Source organism: Cetorhinus maximus, chromosome 23 (genome assembly GCF_964194155.1).
Source record: "Cetorhinus maximus chromosome 23, sCetMax3.hap1.1, whole genome shotgun sequence".
NCBI classification, from domain to species: domain Eukaryota; kingdom Metazoa; phylum Chordata; class Chondrichthyes; order Lamniformes; family Cetorhinidae; genus Cetorhinus; species Cetorhinus maximus.
In genome coordinates this window covers 27,224,666-27,252,633 of record NC_135901.1, presented here as the reverse complement: position 1 = coordinate 27,252,633, position 27,968 = coordinate 27,224,666, and the positions used below count along the sequence as shown (strand labels likewise).

The 27,968-nt window shown below is 45.0% G+C and overlaps 6 protein-coding genes across 14 annotated transcripts in view; 5 read left to right on the top strand and 1 right to left on the bottom strand.

The window, feature by feature from the left end:
- Positions 1–27,968, top strand: part of LOC144697423 (uncharacterized) — a 512,621-nt gene that overhangs the window by 5,078 nt on the left and 479,575 nt on the right. The window contains exon 2 of the mRNA XM_078569399.1: positions 20,342–21,441. Within this exon, the coding sequence (XP_078425525.1) occupies positions 20,342–20,924 (583 nt within the window). The 3' untranslated portion in view covers positions 20,925–21,441. The remainder of the gene's footprint in view (positions 1–20,341; positions 21,442–27,968) is intronic.
- The window catches only part of LOC144697925 (uncharacterized), a 203,828-nt gene that overhangs the window by 66,693 nt on the left and 109,167 nt on the right, over positions 1–27,968 (top strand). The window lies entirely within an intron of this gene.
- The window catches only part of LOC144697214 (uncharacterized), a 129,656-nt gene that overhangs the window by 36,296 nt on the left and 65,392 nt on the right, over positions 1–27,968 (top strand). The window lies entirely within an intron of this gene.
- Positions 1–27,968, top strand: part of LOC144697221 (uncharacterized) — a 264,883-nt gene that overhangs the window by 220,541 nt on the left and 16,374 nt on the right. The window contains exons 1-3 of one of the 5 annotated variants that reach the window (XM_078569119.1): positions 7,334–7,424; positions 7,855–7,971; positions 9,673–12,795. The exons of 1 other annotated variant lie outside the window; for it this stretch is intronic. In XM_078569119.1, the coding sequence (XP_078425245.1) occupies positions 10,235–10,882 (648 nt within the window). In that variant the 5' untranslated portion in view covers positions 7,334–7,424; positions 7,855–7,971; positions 9,673–10,234 and the 3' untranslated portion in view covers positions 10,883–12,795. Of the gene's footprint in view, positions 1–7,333; positions 7,425–7,849; positions 7,972–9,672; positions 12,796–27,968 lie in introns of those variants that run through there. 3 more of the 5 variants (XM_078569117.1, XM_078569116.1, XM_078569120.1) reach the window with 3 other exon arrangements.
- LOC144697422 (uncharacterized) lies at positions 26–27,914 on the bottom strand. Of its 5 annotated transcripts, none has more exons than XM_078569396.1 (3): positions 26,968–27,914; positions 17,815–17,979; positions 26–5,550 (listed from the first exon to the last, which is right to left on the bottom strand). In XM_078569396.1, the coding sequence occupies exons 1-3, from the start codon at positions 27,561–27,563 to the stop codon at positions 4,716–4,718; spliced, it is 1,596 nt and encodes a 531-aa protein (XP_078425522.1). In that variant the 5' UTR covers positions 27,564–27,914; the 3' UTR covers positions 26–4,715. The 5 variants fall into 5 exon arrangements, with proteins under 5 accessions (XP_078425522.1, XP_078425519.1, XP_078425521.1 ...); XM_078569393.1 differs by having other exon boundaries at positions 26–5,337; positions 17,521–17,831; positions 26,985–27,914; XM_078569395.1 differs by lacking the exon at positions 26,968–27,914 and adding an exon at positions 16,663–16,665 and having other exon boundaries at positions 26–5,337; positions 17,521–18,656.
- LOC144697419 (uncharacterized) overlaps positions 18,708–27,968 on the top strand; it is a 172,942-nt gene continuing 163,681 nt past the window's right edge. Inside the window, exon 1 of the mRNA XM_078569391.1 lies at positions 18,708–18,932. The gene's annotated coding sequence lies outside the window, so the exon portion shown is untranslated. The remainder of the gene's footprint in view (positions 18,933–27,968) is intronic.

The following is a 27,968-nucleotide window of genomic DNA, read 5'->3' as shown; positions in this document are numbered from 1 at the left end:
AAACCAATGGACAAGATTTCACCTTTTAAAACTTTTACTGTAATAAATCAACTAAAATCAACACAAACATTCATTAACAGGCAATGGATATTTCAAAGGGGAAATTTCACTGTAAATAGTCGATAGGACAAAGGGTTGTTATAAACACCCACATTACTTCCTGCACACATGTTGCACCACGGGCAATCTCACAGTCTTTCCAATTGCCCTCCCTATGTCGGACCTCTCACTTCCCACTCAATGGATTTAGCCCTGGAGTCACTATTCTATCTGAGGTCCCGACGTACGGTGAAAACCAATAAAGTGCACGTCTACGAATGCTCTCTCTCTTGGGTCACAGCAGTCCTGATGTCACAGAATACCCAAAGGCTCCCTTCTTCAGCCCCTTTAAAACGTCTGGCTGGCTCTGGCAAAACTGAAATAGAAGCAAGGGGTCTTTTCCAATCCACAATCCCCTGCTCTCCTTGTCTTCAGCTCCCTGCCCTTTCCAACTGTATAACACACTGAGTACCACAGTCCCTGCTTCAACACCAGGTTTCGTTCTCAACTATGTCTGACATTTTACCCTGTAACTGAACCTGCTTCAGCAGAAATCAAACTGCAATTCAATTTAAAATACACTGTCTTTTAACTCTTGGTTTCTGAGGTTTTCATCCCCAAATTAACCTCAGGTCTCATGGCCATTTCTTTAAAGTAATGATCACAGAACCAGGAAATCAATTACCCCTCCTTCGGAAGAATCCCCAGTTTCATTTTGGGTTTAAAGGGGCCATTGCATGAATAAAAAACACCCTTTCCCCAAGGTACATGGGTCATCACATGCCCCCCCACACCCAAGGGAAAAAACCTGACTGAAGCAAGGAAATTACCACAATCCTTTTTGACTACAACACATTTTAACATGATAAACACTGTAACAACTACCTTTTTACACGCTGTACAGATAATGTTTTCCCTTCGTCACATTTTACAATTAAACATATCACCTTGGCAACACTCTCAGCTTAACCTGTAACAAAACAAACTGAATGTGACAATTAGGTTTTAAAGTTCAATTTGCTTGAGTTCTTAGAGTCCAATGTTCTGGTAAACAAGAGTTCATTTTGCTATTGGTTGATTCACTTTCTTTAACCTTCTCAAGAGATCTCCTTTCCCCTGTCACAGTCTTTCCAGGTCCTTGGTTAAAAGGTTGTACTTCAGTTTTCTATTCCTCATGGTGCTTTTTAAATCTGTATCGGATTGTGTACAGTCTGGGCCCTGGGATAGAACTTGTGATGGGTCCAAAGGATTTCCAGATTTGAGGTCTGGTTCACTTTGCCAGGAACCACATTGCTGATTGCTGACAATCCATCTGGCTTTTGAGTACTGGCTGTTAGGAATTGGACTTTTGGAAGAAATTCCCTGTCATCTTGCTCTGAATTCAGCAATTTGTGTGTACAATGGTATTTGTGTAAACAGTGGGATACAGTCAGGAGGGAGTGGTCCTGGGAGTCCTCAACTTTGACTCTGGATCCCATGAAGTCTCATGGCATCGGGTCAAACATGGACAAGGAAACCTCCTGCTGATTCCCACCTACCGACCACCCCCTCAGCTGATGAATCAGTGCTCCTCCATGTTGAACAGCACTTGGAGGAAGCACTGAGGGTGGAAAGGGCACCAAATGTACTCTGGGTGGGGGACTTCAATGTCCATCACCAAGAGTGACTCAGTAGCATCACCACTGACCAAGCTGGCCGAGTCCTAAAGGTCTTCGCTGCTAGACTGGGTCTGCGGCAGGTATTGAGGGAACCAACAAGAGGGAAAAACCTCCCTGACCTCGTCCTCACCAATCTCCTTATCGCAGATTCAGCTGTTCATCAAAGTGTTGGTGTGAGTGACTACTGCACAGTTCTTGTGGAGACAAAGTCCTGTCTTCACATTGAGGATACTCTCCATCATGTTGTGTGGTACTACCACTGGGCTAAATGGGATCGATTTCAAACAGATCTAGCAGCTCAAAACTGGGCACCCATGAGGGGCTGTGGGCCATCAGCAGCAGCAGAATTGTGCACAGCCACAATCTGTAACCTCATGTCCCGGCATATCCCCCACTCTACCATTACCACCAAGCCAGGGGATCAACCCTGGTTCAATGAAGAGTGCAGAAGGGCATGCCAGGAGCAGCATCAGGCAAACCTATAAATGAGGTGTCAACCTGGTGAAGCTGCAACACAGGACTACTTGTGTGCCAAACAGTGAAAGCAGCAAGTGGCGGACAGAGCTAAGCAATCCCAAAACCAAGGGATCAGATCTGAGCTCTGCAGTCCTGCCAAATCAGTCATGAATGGTGGTGGACAAATAAACAACTCACTGGAGGAGGAGGCTCCACAAATATCCCAATCCTCAGTGATGGGGAAGCCAAGCACATCAGTGCAAAGGACAAGGCTGAAGCATTTGCAAACATCTTCCGCCTGAAGTGTGAGCTAGATGATCTATCTTGGCCTCCTAAGATCCCCAGCATCATAGATGCCAGTCTTCAGCCCATTTGATTCAATCCACATGCTATTAAGAAATGGCTGAAGGCACTGGATACTGCAAAAGCTATGGGCCTTGACAAAATTCTGGCAAGAGGACTGAAGACTTGTGCTCCAGAACTAGCTGTGCTCCTAGCCAAGCTGTTCCAGTACAGCTACAACACTGGCATCAACCTGGCAATGTGTATATACACAAAAAGCAGGACAATCTAACTCGGCCAATTACCCCCCAACTATCTACTCTCAATCAGCAAAATGAAGGAAAGCATCGTCGACAGTGCTATCAAGCACCTTTCACTCAGCAATAACCTGCTCACTGATGCTCAGTTTGGGTTCCGCCAGGGCCACACAGCTCCTGACCTCATTACAGCCTTGGTTCAAACATGGACAAAAGAGCTGAGCTCCAGGAGTGAGGCAAGTGTGACTGCCCTTCACAGAAAGGCAGCATTTGGCCAAATATGGCATCAAGGAGCCCTAGTAAAACTGGAGTCAATAGAAATCAGGGGAAAACTCTCCGCTGGTTGGAGTCATACCTAGCACAAAGGAAGATGGTTGTGGTTGTTGAAGGTCAATCATCTCAGCTCCAGGACATCACTGCAGGAGTTCCTCAGGGTAGTGTCCTAGGCCCAGCCATCTTCAGCTGCTTCATCAATGATCTTCTTTCCATCATAAGATCAGGAGTAGGGATGTTCACCGATGATTGTACAATGTTCAGCACCATTTGAGACTCCTCAGATGCTGAAGCAGTCCATGTCCAAATGCAGCAAGACCTGGACAATATCCAGGCTTGGGCTGACAAGTGGCTAATAGCATTCGCACCACACAAGTGCAAGGCAATGACCATCTCCAACAAGAGAGAATCTAACCATCACCCCTTGATGTTCAATGACATTACCATCACTGAATCCCCCACTATCAACATACTGCGGGTTACCATTGACCAGAAACTGAACTGGACCAGCCATATAAATACTGTGGCTACAAGAGCAGGCCAGAGGCTGGGAATTCTGAAGCAAGTAACTCACCTCCTGACTCCCGAAAGCCTGTCCACCATCTACAAGGCACAAGTCAGGAGTGTGATGGAATACTCCCCATTTGCCTGGATGAGTGCAGCTCCAACAATACTCTAGAAGCTCAACACCATCCTGTACAAAGCAGCCCACTTGATTGGCACCCCATCCACAAACATTCACTCCCTCCAGCAGTGTTTACCATCTATAAGATGTAGAGCAGCAACTCACTCAGGGTCCTTCGACAGCATCTTCCAAACGCGCGACCTCTACCACCTCGAAGGATGAGCGCAGCAGACACATGGGAACACCACCACCTTCAAGTTCCCCTCCAAGCCACACGCCATCTTGACGTGAATCAATATCGCCGTGCCTTCACTGTCGCTGGGTCAAAATCCTGGAACTCCCTCCCTAACAGCACTGTGGGTGTACCTACACCACACGGACTGCGGCGGTTCAACAAGGCAGCTCACCACCACCTTCTCAAGGGGCAATTAGAGGAGGGCAATAAATGTTGGTCTAGTCAGATAAATCCACATCCTGTGAAAGTCTAACATCCCATAAATGATTAACTGTTTTAAAAAATGAAGAGAACACTGAAGGGTGACCTGATGGAAGTCTTTAAGATGATGAAGGGGTTCAATAATCCAACAGGGATTTCATGAGAAACCTCTTTGCCCAACGAGTGGTGAGAATATGGAACTCACTACCACAGCGAGTGCTTGAGGTGAATAGTATGAATATATTTCAGGGGAAGCTAGATACATACATGAGGGAGAAAGGAATAGAAGGATATGCTGATGGGGTAGATGAAGAGGGGTGGGTGGAGGCTCAAGTGTAGCATAAATACTGACAGAGACCAATTGAGCCGCCTGGCCTGGCCCTGTGCTGCAGACTCAATGGAACAGAGACAAATGTATTTATTTTAGATCTACCTGTATTGTTAGGGAAGACACTATTTACTGTCCAGGATGAAATAAATATCCTTCATCAGCTTTTGTGGATCATTTCAGTGGAAATGTGCACTCCCAGGCTCAAAGAGCATCAGCTACTGGAAGCAAAGTCAAGAGACCGGCCAGTCCAGCAGAAAGAAACCCTCCGACCCTCCCACTTCATCAAGTGTCAGGATGAATATGATTCAGTCCTGGATGTGATTAACAGCAGCAAAACAGCAGAATCCAATCCCTGGAATCACCTGTCAACTCGCTGGTGTCTCTGCAGGTGCGATGACTGAGTGAATCTCTTTCCACACTCAGAGCAGGTGAACGGTCTCTCTCCAGTGTGAACTCGCTGGTGTGTCAGCAGGTTGGATAACTGAGTGAATCTCTTCTCACACAAGGAGCAAGTGAATGGCCTCTCCCCTGTGTGAACTCGCTTATGTGTTTGCAGTGTGGATGAATCGCTGAATCCCTTCCCACACTCAGAGCAGGTGAATGGCTTCTCCCCAGTGTGATCCCACTTGTGTTTCTGCAGTGTGTAGGAATGACTGAATCCCTTTCCACACACACAGCAGGTGAATGGCCTCTCCCCGGTGTGAACTCGCTGGTGGATCTGCAGGTTGGATAACTGAGTGAATCTCTTTCCACACACAGAGCACGTGAATGGCCTCTCCCCAGAGTGAACTCGCTGGTGGATCTGCAGGTTGGATATCTGAGTAAATCCCTTTCCACATTCAGAGCAGGAGAACGGCCGCTCCCCAGAATGTACTCGCCAGTGTCTCTGCAGATGTGATGAATCACTGAATCCCTTCCCACACTCAGAGCAGGTGAACGGCTTCTGCCCGGTATGAACTCGCTTGTGTGTCCACAGGGTGCTTGACTGAGTGAATCCCTTTCTACAAATGGAGCAGGTGAATGGCCTATCCCCAGAGTGAACTCGCTGGTGTATCAGCAGTTTGGAGGATGTTCCAAATGCCTTCCCACAGTGAGAGCAGCTGAATGATCTCTCCTCAGTGTGAATGTGCTGGTGGACCGTCAGATCATGAGACCTTTTGAAGGCACTCCCACAGTCAGAGCATTTAAAAGGTCTCTCATTGGTGTGAGTGACATGGTGCTGCAGCAGGCTGGATGATTGACTGAATCCCTTCTTGCACACGGAGCAGGTGAACGGCCTCTCCCCAGTGTGACGGCGTCGATGAATCTCCAGATCAGAGGGGGCCCGAAATCCCTTCCCACAGTCCCCACATTTCCACGGTTTCTCCATGGTGCAGGTGTCCTTGTCCTCACACAGAACATGTATAATGTCTCTCCTCAATGTGAATGCTGTGATGTTTTTTCAGACTGCATAACTGTTTAAAGCTTGTTCCACAAGTCAGTGCACAGGAACACCCTCACTCGGGTGTGTGCGTCTCGGTGCATTTCCAGTCACCTTGACGCTTAAAATCTTTTGAAGCAGGCAGAACACAGAAACATTTCTCCAGCTAGATTCAAAGTTCGATGATATTCAGCTCCTGATGATTTGAGTGAGTCTGTCAGATCTTGATGTGATGTTTGTTGTGAAATTCCTGTCTTCACATCCTCAACTTCTGATGTTCTGTAGAAAGAGATTACAAAAGCCATCACTGTCAGTACAGGATAGAAATTTAGAACACACAATTCTAGTTTTAATGAACTCCATGATTCGAAATGTTCACAACTGTAGTTTATTACAGTGAGTGGTCATTATTTGGAACTCGCAACTTGTAAGGCAGGTGGAAGACCAATGATTTCAAACTGAAATTCGATAGGCACCTGAAGGAAATAGACTTGCAGCAGTATAGGGATACAGAGGGGGAATAGGACTGACTGGATTGCTCTACAGAGAGTTGATACGGACTCAAGGTGCCCATTAGTCTTCTTCTGTGTCTTAACAAATCTAGGGCTGGAGATTTATAATGTAGCTACAGTACTATGTCAGAACACTAGAAATAATAATAAATATATCTAATAGAAACATAGAAACTAGGAGCAAGAATAGGCCATTCAGCCCTTCGAGCCTGTTCCGCCATTCATTATGATCTTGGCTGATCATCCAACTCAACAGCTTGCTCCCGCTTTCTCCCCATATCCTTTGATCTGTTTTGCCCCAAGAGCTACATCTAACAGCTTCTTGAAAACACACAATGTTTTGGCCTCAATTACTTTCCATGGTAACGAATTCCACAGGCTCACCACTCTCTGGATGAGGACATTTCTCCTCATCTCAGTGTACATATAAGATATAACAACACTAGACATATATCAGTCCTGTATTAATTTACTGTCCCCTTAAATGTCAGCCATCTCCTGGGGAAACCACCCCTTTAATTGTGAACATTAGGAAAGAGACCATCCTTTAGCCAGACAAATAAATGTGTCAAGCTGAGGGAGCAAAGGATGTCAATGTCTTTCAGAGAGAGAGAGAGAGACCTGGGCCAACCTTTCCAGAGTCTGCACCCTCCCTGGATTCACTTCCTTTCCCTTCAGTTCCTGCAAGTCAACAATTTCCCCCCAGAATGAGAAAAGAAATGGAAAGGGGGAGAAAAGAAAGTGTTTTACTCACAGATGTTGGACACAGGAGGAAGTTTTAGTCTGTGTGAACCTCAATCTTCATTCACACAAAGTCCGCGCTCTGATTGGCTGGAAGACCAGCGTCCTTCCGGTCCTCCAACACTTCGCATTGGTCAGTCCTTCAACATGAAGGGAAGGGGCGGGCTCTCCCCCGCACATGCGCAGCTTCGCCTCTCGCGAGCTCTCCGAACGGCTTCTCGCTCTGGCCGGAGCCGTCAGCCGGTTGCATGGAAACCTTGGCTCGAGGAGGTGTAGATGGAGGGGGAACAATGGGTAGGGGCGGGGCTCCCGTGTCCGCGCGCCTGGCCTGCGGACTGGCACCTGAGAACGTCATCGCGGAGCAGAGTGATTCCTATTGGCTGATTCAGGCAGGGTTCCATTGTGGACGTCACAATGCGGAAGTTGGACAATGAGATTCAGACTGAAACTTCCTCCTGTGTCCAACATCTGCGAGTAAAACACTTTCTTTTCTCCCCTTTCCATTTCTTTTCTCATTCTGGGGGGAAATTGTTGACTTGCAGGAACTGAAGGGAAAGGAAGTGAATCCAGGGAGGGTGCAGACTCTGGAAAGGTTGGCCCAGGTCTCTCTCTCCTTTAAAGACATTGACATCCTTTGCTCCCTCAGCTTGACACATTTATTTGTCTGGCTAAAAGGATGGTCTCTTTCCTAATGTTCACAATTAAAGGGGTGGTTTCCCCAGGAGATGGCTGACATTTAAGGGGACAATATCAGGGTTTTTAACTGTCCTGTATTTTAAGGGATTGCTCCTTATTTTACCTTTTGTCCTGTATTTCTAGGACAGCCTGTGGGAAACTGATCCCGGGAGTCTTCAGTGTGAGTTTGAGTGATTCGAGTGGGACGGCAAGTGAATGATCAGCCAGCAGAGGAATGATGATGCTATGACTGAACAAGATAAGTTGTAAGTTTTAGTTGATTTTAAACCCCACCCCTCCCACTATTATTGTATCAGGACCCCTCTTTCCCATCCTCTCTCTCATATTGAAACCCAGCCCCCCGTCAACTTGCTCTCATGGTCACAAGCATCCCACCCCCACGCATGCCTCCAGCCCCACGTCTGAAGGGTCCCTTATTTTATTTCATAAGAATTCTGTCCCCTGGAGAACACAGTGCTAGAGGGCAAAGATATGTCTAATGATGTGTGCCAGGTGGACCAAATCCACTAGGGAAACTTGGCCATGCTATCACAACAGTTTTGCAATTTCTATTTATTACGAGAAGATGTGTGCACTGAATTCAGAAACAAGGAGTCCACTAAGACCTTTAGAGATTTTAAAAATGAAATTTAAATATTTATTAACAGAATAAAAAGATTTCAAACACATACATTAGACTACAATTACTTAATACTATAACAAATCCTAAAATTCCTAATTAACCTGACTCTAAATTACACACCCTCTTTAATGCAACAATCCAAAATAGATTTTAAATTTAAAAAACAAGTCAGCAAGTTACCACAGTACACATTTGACAGTGGATTTCCAAAAGCTTGTCTCCAACTTTAGTCACTGGACAAGGTAGACTTATGCACAAATGGGTGGATGCTTCCTGAAGGCTGTTTCACACACTCCTGCTAGATTTCACATGGCCCCCCAACATAACTTTCATTCTCCTTTATATATGTTTCTCTTTCTTTAATATGTAAATTCCATTGTTCCATAGGTCTTTGGAACTTTACCTTTCCGATACTATAAACATTTTTCATGTTGCCAATATTGTCAGTAACCTTTGGGAAAAATAAACACACTGGTTAGCCTTGCTTATCTGGCTCGTTGTAAAAAGCCTAACGTCCCTTTGAAATCCAAACAACTCTTCACTTATCTAAAAATGCAAATACCCTTCACACCTTACACGCTAAGACCACATCGCTGTTTATAAATTAGCATTTCGACTACATATCTACACCTAACTTATTTTGATAATTTCAATCTTGCAGTCTCCCTGACTCCAAATGTAATTAAATCACACAGAGAGAACCTTCACATTCACACCCATAAACCTACTTGACAATAAACCAGAATAATAGTGTGAAAATTATCATACTTTCGTAATGGGGGACACTTTAGATATATTATTTATAGTTTTGTACTAAAGTGCGTTTGTTATCCTTCTAGTCTTATAGGACAGTACTGTAGCTACCTAATATATTTCCAGTGATAGAGTCATTATGACACAGGAGTCCATTTGACAACTCAAGTCCATACTGACTCTCTGTAGAGTGATCCAGTCAGTCCCAGTACCATTTCCTTCAAGTGTCAATTCAATTTCATTCTGAAATGATTGATTGTCTCTGGAACCACCACCCTCATCGGCAGTGGGTTCCAGGTCATCATCACGGGCTGTTGAAATAAAGTTCTTCCCCACTGCACCATGTATCTCTTATCATGTAATAGTGAACTGTGTATTATACACATTTTTAGTGCAGTACTATTGGGAGTATATTAGATACAGCAGAGTGAGAATGGAGTGAGAGTGTGTGGCATGGAGATTTACTGCTTTTGGGGAATGAGAGAGGAAAGAATGTTCGTTACAAATTAGAATTGTCTGTTCTGAATTTCTATCCTATACTGACAATAATGACTTTTGTAAATTCCTTTAGCAGGATATTAGAAGGGGAGGATTTGCAGACAGCAATCTCAAACCAAACATCACGTCAAGATCTGACAGACTCAGTCGACTCATCGGGACCTGAATATGATCAGCCTTTGAATCTAGAAGGAGAAATGTTTGTCTGTTCTGTCTGCTTCAAAAGGTTTTAAGCATCAGCGTGACTGGAAAAGCACCGAGACACATATACCCGAGTGAGAGTGTTCCAGTGCACTGACTGTGGAAAGAGCTTTAACCAGTTCCTCAGCTTGAGAAAAACATCACACCATTCACAGCAGCGAGAGACCTTACACGTGTTCTGTGTGAGGACGAAGCTTCAACTAATCGTAGAACCTGGAGAGACACAAGGACACACGCATCATGGAGAAACCGTGGAAATGTGGGGACTGTGGGAAGGCATTCAAAACCCCGTCTGTGTTGGAAACTCATCGACGCATTCACACTGGGGAGAGGCCTTTCATCTGCTCTGAGTGTGGGAAGGGATTCACTCAGTCATCTCACCTGCAGACATATCAGCAAGTTCACACTGGGGAGAGACCGTTCGCATGTTCTGAATGTGGGAAGGAATTCAGGAATACATCCCAGCTGCGGAGACACCAGCGAGTTCACACTGGGAGAGACTATTCACCTGCTCTGAGTGTGGGGAGGAATTTAGTGAATCATCCCTCCTGCTGATGCACAAGCGAGTTCACAGCGGGGAGAGGCCATTCACCTGCTCTGAGTGTGGGAAGGGATTCGCTCGGTCATTCTACCTGCTGACACACCAGCGAGTTCACACCAGGGACTGGCTTGTCTGTTCTGAATGTGGAAAGAGATTCACTCGGTCTTACGACCTGCAGACACACCAGCGAGTTCACACTGGGGAGAGGCCATTCATATGTTATGTGTGTGGGAAGGGATTCACTCGGTCATCCACCCTGCAGACACACCAGCGAGTTCACACTGGGGAGAGGCCGTTCCCCTGCTCCAAGTGTGGGAAGAGTTTCACTCAGTCATCCGACCTGCAGAAACACCAGCGAGTTCACTCTGGGGAGAGGCCATTCACCTGCTCTCTGTGTGGGAAGGGATTCAGTGATCCATCCACCCTGCTGAGACACCAGCGAGTTCACACGAGGGAGAGGCCGTTCACAGGCTCTGAGTGTGGGAAGAGATTCACTTGTTCATCCGAGCTGCTGACACACCATGACAGTCACACTGATTAGAGACCTTTTAGATGCTGTGACTGTGGCTTTCGATTGTGTGAATTGAGGTTAGGTATATACAGGTGGACATCATGGATTGGATAGTTACTTGAGCACATATAAAGAGACCCTGACTGACTTAGAGTGTAGTGGAGTCAGGAGCTATATACCCGTAATGTTTCACTCTGTGAATAAATCTATACCAAGTAAAGATTGGCTCCGGTTTCTTCCTTCACCATCAGGCTGTTAGGATTATAACATGGTAACATGTCTAATGGTGAAGGTTGGAAACTAAAGGAAAATTAAATTTCAGACAGAAACTTACAATCTGAGTAGCTTTTGTGAGAAATGGCTGAAAGCAAGTGGAAATTGTCAGGGTCTGATTACCCGCCGATGTTCTCGGAGTCTGAGCCACACGACCAGTGGAAGAATGAAGTGGATATGTGGACACGGGTTACGTTCCCACCAAGGAGGAAACAAGGTCTGGTCTTGGTATTGTCACTTACCAACAAAAGTAAATCAGAAGCAAATTATTTAGTGAGCTGGATGCCCGTCAGTTGGATACTGATGAAGGTTTGGATCTTCTATTCAGGTTCATTGATGAGATTTACAAGAAAGATGATCTATTGGATGCCTATGAAGCATAGTTGGACTTTGACAGGTTTCGAATGAGGGTGAAAACATCTTTAGCAGATCTGGATATCTCAACAAGAGACAGGATTGGAACAGCACTAATAGGTGAATGAACCCCAGGAATGGCCAGGGAACAATTAACAGGTGTTTCAGGTCTGACTCAAAATATCATTATGTGATGAACTGCCCAAAGTGGAAAATCAGGGTCTTCGAAGTGACACATGATAGAGAGAATTCTGAGGCTGAAGGTGATGATGATGATCACTCTGAAGGAATTGTACTAGTCACAAGGAGCTTTGGTCCAGTGATGAGTGTGTTAGTCACAGACTCATTCAACTGTGCTGTGTTAGATAGTGGCTGCACCTCGACAGTATGTGGATCAGATTGGTGAACATGTTACCCAGATTCACCTCATAGTGAGGATCGACACAAGGTTAAGGAGTATGAAAGTTCTGCTTTGGTGATGTCAACACATTGAAGTCACTAAAAAGAGTGGGGATTCCCTGCAAAATAACTGGAGTCAGCCTCTTTATCAGTGTTAACTGTTAGACTTCACCCCAATGACACATTTGTGTAATTAATAAGGCTTATATTACCAAATTGTACTGTATGTAAGCTTAACGATGAACAGTCTTCAATTGCCTGTCTATTTAAGTTCCAGATACTGTAATGTAGCTTTAAGGAAAAAAAAACTGTTGTTCAGGTCAGGAAGGGGTCAGAGCACCAGGTGTTCCAGGATACCCTGTTTAGATACAAGTTATAGTTCACAGTTAGAAGGGACTCCAAGCTGATTGGCTCAATTTGTTGTGGGGAAATGAGGAACACTTTTCCCATTGGTCAAGAGTCACAAATATTTGTTTAAGAAGTTGTTAGTTTTGTTGAACAGCTGCACCAACATGGGTTAAATGTTACAAAGTTACCTTCAAAAAGGTCCATTTGGTACCTCGAGTCCATGCTGACTCTCTGCAGAGCGATCCAGTCAGTCCCATTCCCCCTCTATATCCCCGTATCCCTGCAGGTTTATTGCCTTCAAGTGCCCATCCAATTTTCTTTTGAAATCGTTCATCATCTCTGATTGCACCACCTCATAGGCAGCGAGTTCCAGGTCATTCTCACTCGCTGTGTAAAAAAAGCTTCTTCCTCACATCCCCCCCACATCTCTCACTTAAAACCTTCAGCCTGTGCCCCCTCGTCCTTGGCGGGAACAGCTTTTGGGCCTGTTGTAAGATGATAATTGGTCAATTTGGTTCCTAGATTAATTTAATTGGATCCCCAATTACTTACACCACCTTCTCTCATTACCTTAGACAGGTATAACACAGAACTGTTTGACACTATCCCTTTATCTGATTCTATGCCATGCACATTCATGCCCAAAACCCGCAGGCTCACATGCGCAGTCCATTGTCTCCTCAGCACATGCGCAGTTTCCCCGCTCCCTTGGACATGCGCAGTCCTGGGCCGCCTGCCCGCGTGGCGGATAGAGCGATTTCCCCAGCACATTGGATTGTGGGAGCTGCGGCCGCCATTGCTCATCCGGAGCCCAGTCTCCAAACTCCTGGGACTGGGATGGAAAGTGGGGGTGGGGGGGGCACAGTGATCCCACCCTGACACCAAGTACATGGGGGTAATCACTGGATTTGATTGTGACGTCCCCTTAGCAAAACAGTTTGTTAACTTCAGGTGTAAAGATTCAGACACCTGGGTGACATATTGGGGAGGGTAATAGGTGAGTGTGAAACTGAACCCGAGAGTCAGTACCTTCAGGGGAGGAGAATTGGTGAAAAAGCTGGAGGAGGATAGTAGCATGAATTAGTGTTTCAATAATAGGGTGTAGGTAGCCTGTGATCACTGTCTCCTAATTTTTTTTATTCGTTCCAGATGGATTAAAAGTATTCATTTAATACCTCAACCTTGGCCCCTTCATCGATGTGTTAATTTCCTTTTAGGTCCCTAATTGGACCTATTCCACTTTACCACCTTTTTACTCTTTATATGTCGATAGAAGACTTTGGGATTCCCCTTTATGTTGGCTGTCAATCTTTTCTCATAATCCCTCTTCGCTTCTCTAATATGTTTTCTCACCTCCCCTCTGAACCGCCTGTATCCCTCTTGGTTCACAATTGTATTTTCTACCTGACACCTATCATAAGCGCACTTTGTCTTCCTGATCTTCATTTCAATCTCCTTTTTTATCCAGGGAGCTCTGGATTTGTTTTCCCTACCTTCTCTTTCGATGAAATATACTTTGACTGTGCCCAAACCAATTTTGTGAAGGTTGCCCATTGTTCAACTGCAGTTTTTCCTGCCAATCTTTTGCTCCACTCTATCTAGCCCAACTCAGCTCTTGTCCAGTTAATAATTCTTACTGTGGATTGCCTATCGTCCTTTTCTATCATCATCCTAAAACATACAATACAATGATCACAGTCTCCTAAACTTAAAAAAAAATTCATTTATGGGATGTGGGTGTCGCTGGCTAGGCCAACATTTATTGCCATTTCCTAATTACACTTATTCAGAGGGCATTTAAAAGTCAACCACATTGCTGTGGGTTTGGAGTCACATGTCAGCTAGACCATGTAAAGACAGCAGATTTCCTTCCCTAAAGGGCATTAGTGAAGCAAATGGGTTTTTACAACAATTGACAATGGTTTCATAATCATCATGAGACTTTTTAATTCCAGATTTTTATTGAATTCAAATTCCACCATTTGCTGTACCGGGATTTGAATCTGGGTCCTTAGAACATTACCTTGGGTGCCTGTATCACTAGTCCAGCGACAATACCACTGTGCCATCGCCTCCCCAAAAAATGCTTCCCAACTGACATTTAAGCCATTCCGTGGTTCATTCCCCAGGGCACTGCCTTGATCAACCAGAGTCTGGTTTGCATTTAAACAAAAGTTTGGCTGTAAACCATTTCCAAGATCGTTGTGCATGGCAACGCCTCTGCCAATCAGAGTCTACTTGCCAACCAATGAGTACTCTCTTCCCATGCAATATAAATTGTTGTTCCATTTACAATTGGTATTCTTGCAAATTGTCCTGATGAGTGCAAGACAAAAAGCATTGACGTCATGTCTCTTTCTTCAGCAGTACTCAGGTTCTGCGCTGCCAAATGATTATTCGTATTGGATTACTTGCTTAGAGCTACACGGGGATGTGAGGAGAAACTTTATTTAGACAGTGAGTTGTGATGATCTGAAACTCGCTGCCAATGAGGATGGTGTTAGCGGAGACAATCAATGATTTCAAAGTGAAATTGGATGGCCACTTGAAGGGAATAAACTTTAAGGGCAACGGGCATACAGAGGGGGAATGATACTGACTGGATTACTCTACAGAGAGTTGGCAAGGACTCAAGTTACCAAATAGACTCCTGTGCCTTTATGACTCTATGATTGGAAATATATACAGCACTATATTACAAGACTAGGAATAAAATACATGTTCTTAATTAGAGAACCATAAATAATATATAAATAATAACACTAGACTATACTATATCCTATATTGCTATAATGTCACCTGAATGTCAGCCACCTCCTGGAGAAACCACCCCTTTAATTGTGAACATTAGGAAAGAGACCATCCTTTTAGCCAGACAAATAAATGTGTCAAGCTGAGGGAGCAAAGGATGTCAAGAGAGAGAGAGACCTGGGCCAACCTTTCCAGAGTCTGCATCCTCCCTGGATTCACTTCCTTTCCCTTCAGTTCCTGCAAGTCAACAATTTCCCCCCAGAATGAGAAAATAAATGGAAAGGGGCAGAGGGGGGGAAGAAGGTGTTTTATTCGCAGACATTGGACTCAAGAGGAAGTTTTAGTCTGTGTGAAGCTCAACCTTCATTCAGAGAGAGAGGAGCAGCAGCTTTACTGGGCAGCAATGAGCAGGTGAACAAACTCATTGTCCAACTTCTGCATTCAGACAATGGGGGAAGCTCTGATTGGCTGGAGGACCAGAGTCCTTTCGGTCCTCCAGTTGTTCCCATTGGTCTATCTGCCACATGAAGCTAATGAGGGAGTGGAATCCCACGTGGATTTTGTTTCAGTGACAAATGTACCAATTTCAAGCTGCATCAGTGTTTGCTTTGAAAATTATTTGGATTTCTTTCAGACCCCAAGGGGATCAATGTCAGGTCCCTGGTATCTGCCCGGGTGCGGCGGTGGGGGTGGGGGATCACAAGACCAGGCCACAATGCCACAAGTGGACAAAGCTGGGGTTCCCGCTCTTCTCAAAGATTCCTCCGCTGGGAGGGGAGGAGTCGGGACATTGACTGGGAATCTGCAAAGCATTACCAGAGTCAACCAGGCGACACTTATTAAGAATGTTTCCCCCCCATCGCTTCACATCTGAAAGTTCAACTGGCAAATGGTGGAGCCAACTTGCTGCCAGAGTCAGGGTGTGAAGGGTGGACACTGAGAGGCTGTTTCCCCCTGGCTGGGGAATCTAGAACACGAGGGCACAGTCTCAGGATAAGGGGCTGATCATTTCAGACTGAGATGAGGAGAAATTTCTTCACTCAGAGGCTTGTGAATCTTTGGAATTCTCTTATCCATCTGGTTCACCAATGCCCTTCAGGGAAGGAAATCTGCCGCCCTTACCTGGTCTGACCTACAAGTGATTCTGGACCCACAGGGATGTGGTTGACCCTTAACTGCCCTCAGAAATGGCCTAGCAAGACACACAGTTGTACCAAACTGTTACAGAAAACTTGAATCAGATAGACAGCAGCGGTCCCAGAAGGTGGCTCACCACCCTCCCCTCATGGGCAATTAGGGATGGGCAATAAATGTTGGCCTAGACAGTGACGCTCACATTCTGTGAAAAAATAAAAAAAGCTTCCAGTTCTGACTCTCTGCCCATGACAAAGAAGAAGAACAAACAGTCCACACTGTCTCATTCAGTAACTTAAATACACCCAATATCTGTTCACCTCTTCCTGAGCCTGACTGGCTTCTGCTGCCTCGCTCTCTGTGGAGATTCTCACTGACCGTTTCTGGTCACTTTTCTCCCCAGGCACCAAGCTAGAACATTACCATCCCGGTCGGGACTGTCAGTGTTTAAAGAGAAATCTGAACACCCACTGATTCACTAAAAGAGTTACGCCACAAAATGTAATGCTTTTAAACAAAAACAAACTTTATTGTAAAGAAGAAAATTGAACAAACTACACACTAGGAACTTAACACTGTCTTGTAATTATTTAAGTTGTAAACCCCGTTCTACCTTTGAGCATCATTCCATCAGCTTTTGGCTAAGCGACCCTCCAAAATTTCTTTCAGAGCTCACGACTGTGGATTCCTCAACTCAAGCGTGAGCCTCACTGCCTTCTTGACCTGACTTTGACCAGACAGACTGCTTCTCCCCAGCCTGCTCCAACTGCATCTTCACAGCTCTTTCCAAGCTAACCGCTCAAGCTGACTGGTTCTACCACAAGGCCTTTCACTGCGAGGGTCACTATAGATTTCATCCTCCAACTCCAAGCTCAACAAATCTTCCAGCTTCTTTTCCACTCACCAACTCCAATTTAGCTGCAAATAAAACAAGAGCAAATCTGTGGCTGCTTTCTGTGAGAAACACCCAGATAAATTAAACAAAATAACCTTCTAATCCTCCCACAGCCCATCTCCATGGCAAAGTGGCATGCTTTAGGAGGTTCCAAACATAAACGCAAACTAAATACCATTTCATTTACCTTCAAAACACCCTTTGTTCCTGTGATCTATATGAAATAAGCAACTAAATACTCGCAATTAGTCTCAGAGGATCAGCCCACTGGAAGCAAAGTCATGAGAACAGACAGTCCAGCAGAAAGAAACCCTCCATTGCCAACTGCCAGAACGAACATGGTTCAGTCCAGGATGTGATTAACAGCAGCAAAATGGAATCCAACACTTGTAATCACTTGTGAACTTGCTGGTGCTTCCGCAGGTTGGATAATCGATTGAATCCCTTCCCACAAATGGGGCAGAGGAATGGCCTCTCTCCGCTGTGAAGTCGCTGGTGGGTAAACAGGCTGGACGACTGAGTGAATCCCTTCCCACACTCTGAGCAGGTGAATGGCCTCTCCCCAGTGTGGACTCGCTGGTGTCGCAGCAGGTTGGATGAATCAGTGAATCCCTTCCCACACTTAGAGCAGGTGAATGCTCGCTCCCCGTTGTGAACACGCTGGTGTTTTAGCAGGCTGGATGACTGAGTGAATCCCATTCCACACTCAGAGCAGATGAATGGCCTCTCACCAGTGTGAACTCGTTGGTGTGCCAGCAGGCTGGATGACTGAATGAATCCCTTCCCACACTCCAAGCAGGTGAATGGCCTCTTCCCAGTATGAAACTGCTGGTGTCTCAGTAGATGGGCTGACCGATTGAATCCCTTCCCACACTCTGAGCAAGTAAATGGCCTCTCAGTGTGAAGTTGCTGGTGGTACAGCAGGGTGGACAAATCACTGAATCCCTCACCACACTGAGAGCAGTTGAACGGCCTGTCCCCCGTGTGAACTCGCTGATGTCTCAGCAGGTTGCATCGCTGAGTGAATCCCTGCCCACACTCCGAGCAGGTGAATGGCCTCTCACCGGTGTGACTGTGTCGATGGGTTTCCAGCTGACATGGGAACCTGAATGCTTTCCCACAGTCTGCACATTTCCATGGTTTCTCCATGTTGTGAGTGTCCTTGGGTCTCTCCAGCTTTGACAATCAGTTGAAGCCTCATCCACACACACAACACATGTACAGTCTCTCCCTGTTGTGAATGGTGTGATGTTTTTTCAGGCTGTGTAACTGGTTAAAGCTCTTTCCAGAGTCAGTGCACTGGAAACACTCTCACTTGAGTGTCACAATGTCTTTAAGAGAGAGAGAGACCTGGGCCAACCTTTCCAGAGTCTGCACCCTCCCTGGATTTACTTCCTTTCCCTTCAGTTCCTGCGAGTCAACAATATGCCCCCAGAATGAGAAAAGAAATGGAAAGGGGGAAACATTGATTTCCTCACAGATGTTGCCCAGAGGAGGAAGTTTTAGTCTGAAGCTCATTGTCCAACTTCCGCATTGTGACGTCCACAATGGAACCCTGCCTGAATCAGCCAATAGGAATCACTCTGCTCTGCGGTGACGTCCTCGGGTTCCAGTCTGCAGGCCAGGCGCGCGGACGCGGGAGCCCCGCCCCCACCCATTGCTCCCCCTCCCCCTCAACCACCACGAGCCGAGGTTTGCAGGCAACCGGCTCCGGCCAGAGCAAGAAGCCGCTCGGAGAGCTCGAGAGAGGGGAAGCTGCGCATGTGCGAGAGAGAGCCCGCCCCTTCCCGTCATGCTGAGGGATTGACCAATGGGAAGTTGGAGGACCGGAAGGACTCTGGTCCTCCAGCCAATCAGAGCGCGGGTTTTGTGTGAATGAAGATTGATCTTCACACAGACTAAAACTTCTTCCTGTGTCCAACATCTGTGAGTAAAACACTTTCTTTTCTCCCCCTTTCCATTTCTTTTCTAGTCTTGTAATAAAATGCTGTTATTATATATTTCCAGTCATAGAGTCATTATGGCACAGAAGGACTCCATTCAGCAACTCGAGTCTGTGCCAACTCTCTGGAGAGCAATCCAGTCAGTCTCCTTCACCCTCAATATCTCCATTCTCTCTCCCAGAAGTTTCCTTCAAGTGTTCATCCAATTTCACTTTTAAATTATTGATCTTCTCTGCTTCCACCACCCCTTAGGCAGCAAGTTCCAGGTCATGACTGCGCGCTGTCTACATTTTCATTATGTCCTTTCACGGGGTCTGGATGTCACTGGTTAGGCCAGCATTTTAAATGCCCATCCCTAATTGCCTTTGAGAAGGTGGTGGTGAGAGACCTTCTTGAACCGCTGCAGTCCATGTGCTGCAGGTACACCCAACATGCTGTTAGGGAAGGATTTCCAGGATTTTGACCCAGCAGCAGTGAAGGAACAGCTGATATATTTCCTAGTCAGGACGGTGAGTGGCTTGGAGGGGAACCTGCAAGTGGTGGTGGTGGTGTTCCCATGCATCTGCTGCCCTTGTCCTATTCGGAGGTAAATAAAGTTCTTCTTCACATTCCCCTTGTATCTTAAGCAAGTGATATAGTGCAGTATATGACACATTTTTCATGCTTTAAAATAGACACATATATGGTTGACCACCTGCTTGAAGATTTTCAGGTCTCTGTGCCCTGGAGAGGAAGCGGTGAGCATGGATCTATCGATCAGCATGAATCAGGAGAATTGGGAGGGTGTATTTAAGATAGAGCAGAGTGAGAATGGAGGGACAGTGTGTGGGACAAAGATTCACACCTTTTGGGGAGTGACAGAAGAAAGAATGTTTCACATGAACTAGAATTCTCAGTTCCAAAATTTTATCCTGTATTGATTTTTACAAACTCTTTTTTACAGCCTATCAAAAGGAGAGAGTTTTCAGACAAAAATTTCAGAACAAACATCATGTCAAGATCTGACAGTGTCGCTTGATTCATCGGAATGCGAATACTCTTAAGCTTTGAATCTGGAAGGAGAAATGTTTGTCTGTTCTGTCTGCTTCAAAAGATTTTAAACGTTATTGTGATTGGATAAGCACCGAGACACACACACACCTAAGTGAGAGTGTTCCAGTGCACTGACTGTGGAAAGAGCTTTAACCAGTTAAACAGCCTGAAAAAACATCACAGTGCAGAGAGACTGTCCAAGTATTCCGTGTGAGTTCGAGGCTTCAACTGATTGTCAAACCTTGAGATTCACAAGGACGACCACACTATGGAGAAACCATGGCAATGTGGAGACTGTGAGAAGTGCTACCGAATCCCATCTGAACTGGAAATTCATCGTCGCATTCACACTGGGGAGAGGCCTTTCACCTGCTCCGAATGTGGGAAGGGATTCACTCGGTCATCCCACCTGCTGAAGCACCAGCGGGTTCACACCGGGGAGAGACCATTCACCTGCTCTGAGTGTGGGAAAGGATTCACTGGGTCATCCCACCTGTGGACACATCAGCGCGTTCACACCGGGGAGAGGCCGTTCACGTGTTCTGAGTGTGGGAAGGGATTCACTCAGTCACCCAACCTACTGACACACCAGCGAATTCACACTGGAGAGAGGCCGTTTAGCTGTTCTGTGTGTGGGAACAAATTCAGTCAGTTATCCAGCCTGCAGACACACCAGCGATTTCACACTGGGGAAAGGCCGTTCACCTGCTCTGAGTGTGGGAAGGGATTCGCTGACACATCGAGTCTGCTGACACACCAGCGACTTCACACCGGGGAGAGACCATTCATCTGCTCTGAGTGTGGGAAAGGATTCACTCAGTTATCCCACCTACAGAAACACCGGAGAATTCACACTGGGGAGCGGCCATTCACCTGCTCTGTATGTGGGAAGGGATTTGTTCATTTATCCAGCCTGCGGAGATACCAGCGAGTTCACAAGTGATTCCAGGGGTTGGATTCTGCTGTTATTACTGCTGTTAATCACATCCAGGACTGAAACATGTTCATTCTGACACTTGGTGAAGTGGGAGGGTTGGAGGGTTTCTTTCTGCTGGACTGGCCGGTATCACGACTTTGCTTCTAGTGATGATCTTTGAGCCTGGGAGTGTACGCTTCCATTGAATTGATCTGCAACAGCGATGAAACACATTTATTTTATCCTGGATGGTAAATTGTCTTTTTCCTACCACTACAGGTAGATCTAAAATAAATACATTTGTCTCTGTTCCATTGAGTCTACAGCACAGGGCCAGGCCAGTCAGCTCAGTTGGTCTCTGTCAGTATTTATGCTCCACATGAGCCTCCACCCACCCCTCTTCATCTCCCCCATCAGCATATCCTTCTATTCCTTTCTCCCTCATGTATGTATCCAGCTCCCCCTTAAATGTATTCATGCCATTCAGCTCAACCACTTGCTGTGGTAGTGAGGTCCACGTTCTCACCACTCGCTGGGTAAAGAGGTTTCTCATGAAATCCCTATTGGATTATTGAACCCCTTCATCATCTTAAAGACTTCAATCAGGTCACCCTTCAGTCTTTTTTCTAGAGAAAAGCAGCCCCAGCCTTTCCTGAGGGTTAAATACTCTCAGTTCTGGTATTATTCTTGTGAATCTTTGTTGCCCCTTCTCCAGTGCCTCTATTTCCGTTTTCTAAATGGAGATCACAAATGTTGACAGTACTCCCATTGTAGTCTAACCATGGTTCAAAACAAGTTGAACATAACCTCCCTGCTTTTCAATTCTATCCCTCTTGAATGGAACCCTATATCTGGGACCCACACTTTAGGAAAGATGTGAAGTTCTTAGAGAGGGAGCAGAGGAGATTTATGAGAATGGCACCAGGGATGAGGGACTTCAGTTGGTTGGAGAGACTGGAGCAGCTGAAATTGTTCTCTTTAGATCAAGAGCCATTAGGGCCAAGAAGGAGGCCATTCAGCCCATCGGGTCCATGCCAGCTCTCTGTAGAGCAAACCAGTCCCACTGTTCCGTGCTATCCCCATATCCCTGAAAGTTTACTTCCCTCAAGTCTCCACCCAATTTCCATTTGAAATCGTTCATCGTCTCCGCTTGCACCAACCACACAGGCAACGAGTTCCAGCTCATTACCACTCGCTGCATAAAACAGTTCCTCCTCATACCCCCCTGCATCTCTTACACAAAACCTTAAATCTGTGTCTCCCTCGTCCTTGTACCATCAGCTGATGGGAACAGCTTTTCTTTGTCCATCTTATCTAAACCTGTCATAATCTTGTACACCTCTTTCAGATCTCCCCTCAACCTCCTGTGCGCAAAGGAGAAAAACCCCAGCCTGACATCTACAATAAAGAGCAAATAAATTATGTTAATCTCTGAAATCAAATGGGAATATTTGATTTCTGTTTTGAAGATATGAGGAAAATATTGTACTGGACAGTAAAGGAATTGGAATAACTCACCTTGGGTGTAGTTCAGTGGAATGTAACATTATGGTTTCCACCTACATTTTAGTGAAAGACAAGAAAGTGTTGATGAAATGAATAAGTTGATCGCTGTATCTTGGAGAAATTTGTATCCTTTGTCTATGAACTTCTTTAAAAGAAAACCATACACAGGTCTTCATTTTCTGATTGTTTTATTGATCCAAAAGTTGTAAAATGGACCAAACTTCAGCAGAAATCTGGCAGAGCGGAGAACAGACGACTTGCTATGTGGGAACAGGGAGATGAACAGCTCCCAGAGGACAGAGAAGACAAGAGTGCCTTGAATCCTAGACAACACCTGGATGTCAAGGCCACCATGTTTTCACTACTTGGCATGGGAATGCCGACTCCCTGTACCGGGGACGGAGCGTGGGAAGCCAATTGTTTGAGAGTTTGACGTGGCTTGGGCAGGTACAGATGGTTCAATGACAGGTTTTGTAATTGGTCCGTTCAAATGTTAGCTCGGCAATGATTGGGTTAAATCAGTCTCCATAGACTTTGTGATGTAAAAAAGTATCAGAAGGGATTCCCCGAGCACAGAGATTTGTAGAGGTTTTACGTATTGCATTGACTGGTGCCATGGCATCTCGGGCATATCAGAGAGCATTTACGTGGAGATGGTGCTTCTACCCAGAGTGTAATGGTAATGCTGCTGCACTTTGATACTACTGCTCAGACATGAGCATGTGTCAGGTCTTATTTATTCTGAATCAAATCTAATCACTGCCACCAATAAGGGTTATCACTGTGAATCATTTCAGAGTTTGGGAAAAGGGGATAAAGGGTTAATTGACTCCCTGAACCCCATTTTCTAACATCGCTGTGTCAAAAATAAAATCTCATCTCCCCCTCTGGCTCCTTTGCTAATTACCTTAGAGGGACTCACTTTCTATTAAAGAGCCTGCCAACCCCTCTCACCCACTTTCCCTAAAGTGCAGAAATCTAATCATGAGAAGCCCAGCAGAATAAAATATTTTTTACTAAAAAAAGTTTATTAATGAAACAGAACATGGTTAAAAAAAACCAGAAAATTACTTGAGGATAAAAGACAACCAGAGTAAAAGGATGTGCACAATGTTCTGGACCTAAATGGTTTCTGTTCGGCTCCTCCGTACCCTCTTCCCGTGACTCCCCACTTTGGACACAGGGGCACTGAACCCCGGGGGTCGGGTCACCCCCTCCCGCGCCCCGATTGGTTGGAGGCCCATTTCCCAGTCAGCCCTCCAGCACCTTCCTGTCTCTCTATTAGTGCGACGCCCATGGCAGTTTCCCAACGGGGCCGCAGTTGTTCTCAGCTAAATTCAGCCCTCAGCTCGTCGCCTGGCTGTCATTGACACGAGCAATAGAGAGTCAGAAAGGTGCTGGAGGCTCAAATGGTAACTCAAAACTTGTGGCTCTAAACCAACACTTCAACATTTGTCCATCAAATACTTATTATTTATACTGGGGTTTTTATTATGAGATTTAAGCACTGGAGGCAAAGGGCGGAGGATTTTAAAGGGTAACTTTCTGTTTCTAATGTTGTATTGTCTGGAGTGTCAGCCGTGGCTCAGTGGATTTAATAAAGTATTAATAAGTATTCAATCAGTATTTAATAAAGTCACTTATGGTTCGGAGAAGACATTGACTTTTACAACTTTATGCGGGTGATCAGTCTGTAGAACCGTAACCCTCTCTGGCTCCTTCTTTGACAGTAATTCTTGAGGAATTCAGCCTCAGGAGTCTGGCTCCATCTTTGACAGTAACTTCCTTGGAACTCAACTCGGGAGTCTTCAGTACTTGGCTAGCAAGGAAGACCTTCAGAACCTCTACTTTTATCCCCAAAGTCACCATGACCTCACATCAGAGTTGGACCAGTTGTAAGATGACAATTGGTCAATTTGGTTACTAGATTAATTTAATTGGATCCCCAATTACTTACACCACCTTCTCTCATTAACTTAGACAGGAAGACAATAGAACTGTTTCATACTATCCCTTTATCTGATTCTATACAATCCCTTATTCATACAATTTCAAATGTTGAGGCTAATCAGAGCTTGAAGGTCTCCCTTGCCGGTACATTTATCATCATTGCACATTCTTTACATACACAGCAATTAAGGGTTTACATTTTTACAGAAAATTAAATTCAGTCTTTTACTGTAATTACTGATTAATAATTGTAACTCAGTTAATGCTCACTACTTATTCAATCACCCATTACCGACTGGTAGCTAATTAATACAGTAATCTTGAATTAACACATTTGGTTAATACAAGGTACATTGGTTCAAAAAGACAGCTTGTGGAAGACAATAGCTTTCTTTCTTACTGATTTTGATTGTATTGAAAAATTAGCTTTATTCTTGAGCTGGACTTTGACAGAATATGAAGTCCTTATCAAAATTAGAAAAGAATGTCTTTGTTTAAACAATTACTGCTAGCTCTGCAGTGTCGAGAAACATTTCGGTTTATACAGTGTTCATTTTTAAAATAAAGATCCAGCCTTTACAAAGTAATTATCTCTTACATTGCAAGGTTCATTACTGAATAATCATTTGTTTCATGACTGCCTTTCAATACGAAATCAATATATAGTTAATAAAGTTACAGAATGTGAAATGGCTGCAGCAAGCCACATGTTAGGGTTTAAAATGGCTTCCTTGACCTTGTTACTCATAACAGTGAATATGGTATGAAAGTGATTGAATTTTAAAAGTAAATTTGATTACCCAGTCCTACGTACAGTTTCCTACATTACAACTGTGACTATACTTCAAATGTGCGTTGTTGACTGTAAAACATTTTAGGAGGTCCTGTGGTCATGAGAGGTGCTATAGAAATGCAATTTATTTCTAATTGTCCGCATACTTGGATATTTAAGCTCAGTCCCCTCATCAAAATTATTGATAAAGATTGAACTTTAATTTTGTGTAATAACCATGTCTTTGATGCCATTTTGAATACTCTGTGAAAATCAAAACACAGTTATATCCTGAATTATTTGTATGAAAACACAGCGAGTTGTTGTGATGTGGAATGCACTGCCTGAAAATGGTGCGAGGAGCAGATTTGAATTTATCTTTGAAAAGGGAACAGGACAGATCCTTGAAAGAAAAACAAAACTATAGGACAATGGGATGAATTCAAAGAGCCAGCATGGGCACGATGGGCCAAATAGCCTCCTTCTGTGCTCTATGAGCCTCGTGTGCAGTTAAAATGAGTGGTAATGACCTGGAACCCACTTCCTATGAATGTGGTAGAAGCAGAGATGATGGAATGTTTTTGAAACAAGATTGGATGGGCACTTGAGAGAAATAAACCTCCAGTAATACGGGGATAGAACGGGGCAATGGGACTGACTGGTTTGCTCTACAGGGAGCCGGCATGGACTCAATGGGCTGAATGGCCCCATTCCCTACTCTAATGACTCTATGATCCACAGAGAGAAATTTCAGTTGCTCCAGTCTCTCCATTAACTAAACCCCTCATTCCTGGTGCCATTCTCGTAAATCCTCTTTCCAGTCTCTCTGAGAACTTCACATCTTTCTTAAAGTGTGGGGTCCAGATATAGGGTTCCATTCTAGAGGGAAAGATAGATATGAAAAGCAGGGAGGTTATGTTCAACTTGCTCCGAACCATGGTTAGCCTACGCTGGGAGTACTGTCAACATTTGTGATCTCTTTTAGAAAGAGGAAATAGAGGCACTGGAGAAGGGGCAACAAAGATTCACAAGAATAATATCAGAACTGAGAGCATTTAACCCTTAGGAAAGGCTGGGCTGCTTGAATATATTTAAGGGGAAGTCCGATACACACATGAGGGAGAAAGGAATAGACAAATATGCTGATGGGGGTGGGGGAGGTGAAGAGGAGTGGGTGATGTTTCATGTGGAGCAGAAGTACTGACATAGACCAACTGAGCTGACTGGCCTGGCCCTGTGCTGTAGACTCAATGGAACAGAGACAAATGTATTTCTTTTAGATCTACCTGCAGTGGTAGAAACTCGCTGGTGTCTCAGCCGGGTGCATGAATGGCTGAATCCCTTCCCAAACTCAGATCGGGTGAACAGTCTCTCCTCATTGTGAATTCGATGATCAGTTGCAGCCTCATCCATGTGTAATCAGACCCTGACAATTTTCACTTGCTTTCAGCCATTTCTCACAAGAGCTACTCAGATTGTAGGCTTCTGTCTGAAATTTTACTTTCCTATAAATTTCAAACTTCAGTATTAGAACAGCTTTCTCTGTTACCCTGTTCTAATCCTGACAGCCTGAGGGTGGAGTCAATCATTATTTTTGTATAGATTTATTCACAGAGTGAAACATTGCAGGTATATTCCTCCTGACTCCACACAATGTCAGTAAGTCTCTATTCATGTGTACTCATGTAAATATCCAATCAATATCTACTTAACCTGAATAAATACATTTAACACCCACAATCAGAATATCTAAAAAATCTCTAATCGGTGTGACTGCCATGGTGTCTCAGCAGCTCCGATGAACAAATGAATCCCTTCCCACACACAGAGCAGGTGAATGGCCTCTCCCCAGTGTGAACTCGCTGGTGTGTCTGCAGGTGCACTGACTGAGTAAATCCCTTCCCACACTCAGAGCAGGTGAATGGCTTCTCCCCGGTGTGAACTCGCTTGTGTCTCTGCAAGTTGGATGAATTAGTGAATCTCTTCCCACATGCAGAGCAGCAGAATGGCTTCTCTCCATTGTGAACTCGCTGGTGTATCTGCAGCAGGGATGACTGAGTGAATCCCTTTCCACAGTCAGAGCAGGTGAACGGCCTCTCTCCACTGTGTACTCTCTGGTGTGTCTGTAGGTGGGATGACTGAGTGAATCCCTTCCCACACTCAGAGCAGGTGAATGGCCTCTCCCCGGTGTGAACTCGCTGGTGTTTCTGCAGGGTGGATGAATCAATGAATCCCTTCCCACACATGGAGCAGGTGTATGGCCTCTCTGCGCTGTGAACTCGCTGGTGTAGCTTCAGGTTGGATGACTTAATAAATCCCTTCCCACACACAAAGCAGGTGAACGGCCTCTCTCCGGTGTGTATGCGTCGATGAGTTTCCAGATCTGACGGGGCTTTGAATCCCATCCCACAGTCCCCACATTTCCACCGTTTCTCCATGTTGGGTGCCCTTGTGACTATTGAGGTTTGAATATCAGTTGAAGCCTCATCCACACACAGAACACGTGTACAGTCTCTCCCTGCTGTGAATGGTATGATTTATTTTGGGCTGTGTAACTGATTAAAGCTCTTTTTGCAGTTAGTGCGCTGGAACCCACTCACTCAGATGTCTGCATCTCAATGCTTTTCCAGTCACACTGACGTTTAAAATCTTTTGATGTGGACAGAACAGGGAAACATTTCTCCTTCTATATTCAAAGACCAATGATATTCAGGTCCTGATGAATTGAGTGACTTGTCAGATTCTGACGTGATGTTTGGTTTGAGATTTCTGTCTTTAAATTCTCTTCTAATATCCTGTAAAAGGAGTTTACAAAAGTCAGTGCAGGGTCGAAATTCAGAACA

What these genes read in the sequence shown, in the direction of transcription:
- LOC144697422 (XM_078569398.1), bottom strand. Translation starts at nt 18,155, where the DNA reads ATGGAGAAACCATGGAAATGTGCAGACTGTGGGAAAGCATTCAGGTTC. An exon ending in CACCAGCGACTTCACAGCGG is followed by an intron (nt 5,725 to 17,484) that starts AGAGAGGCCATT and finishes CACCTGCACCAT; the next exon opens with GGAGAAACCGTGGAAATGTG.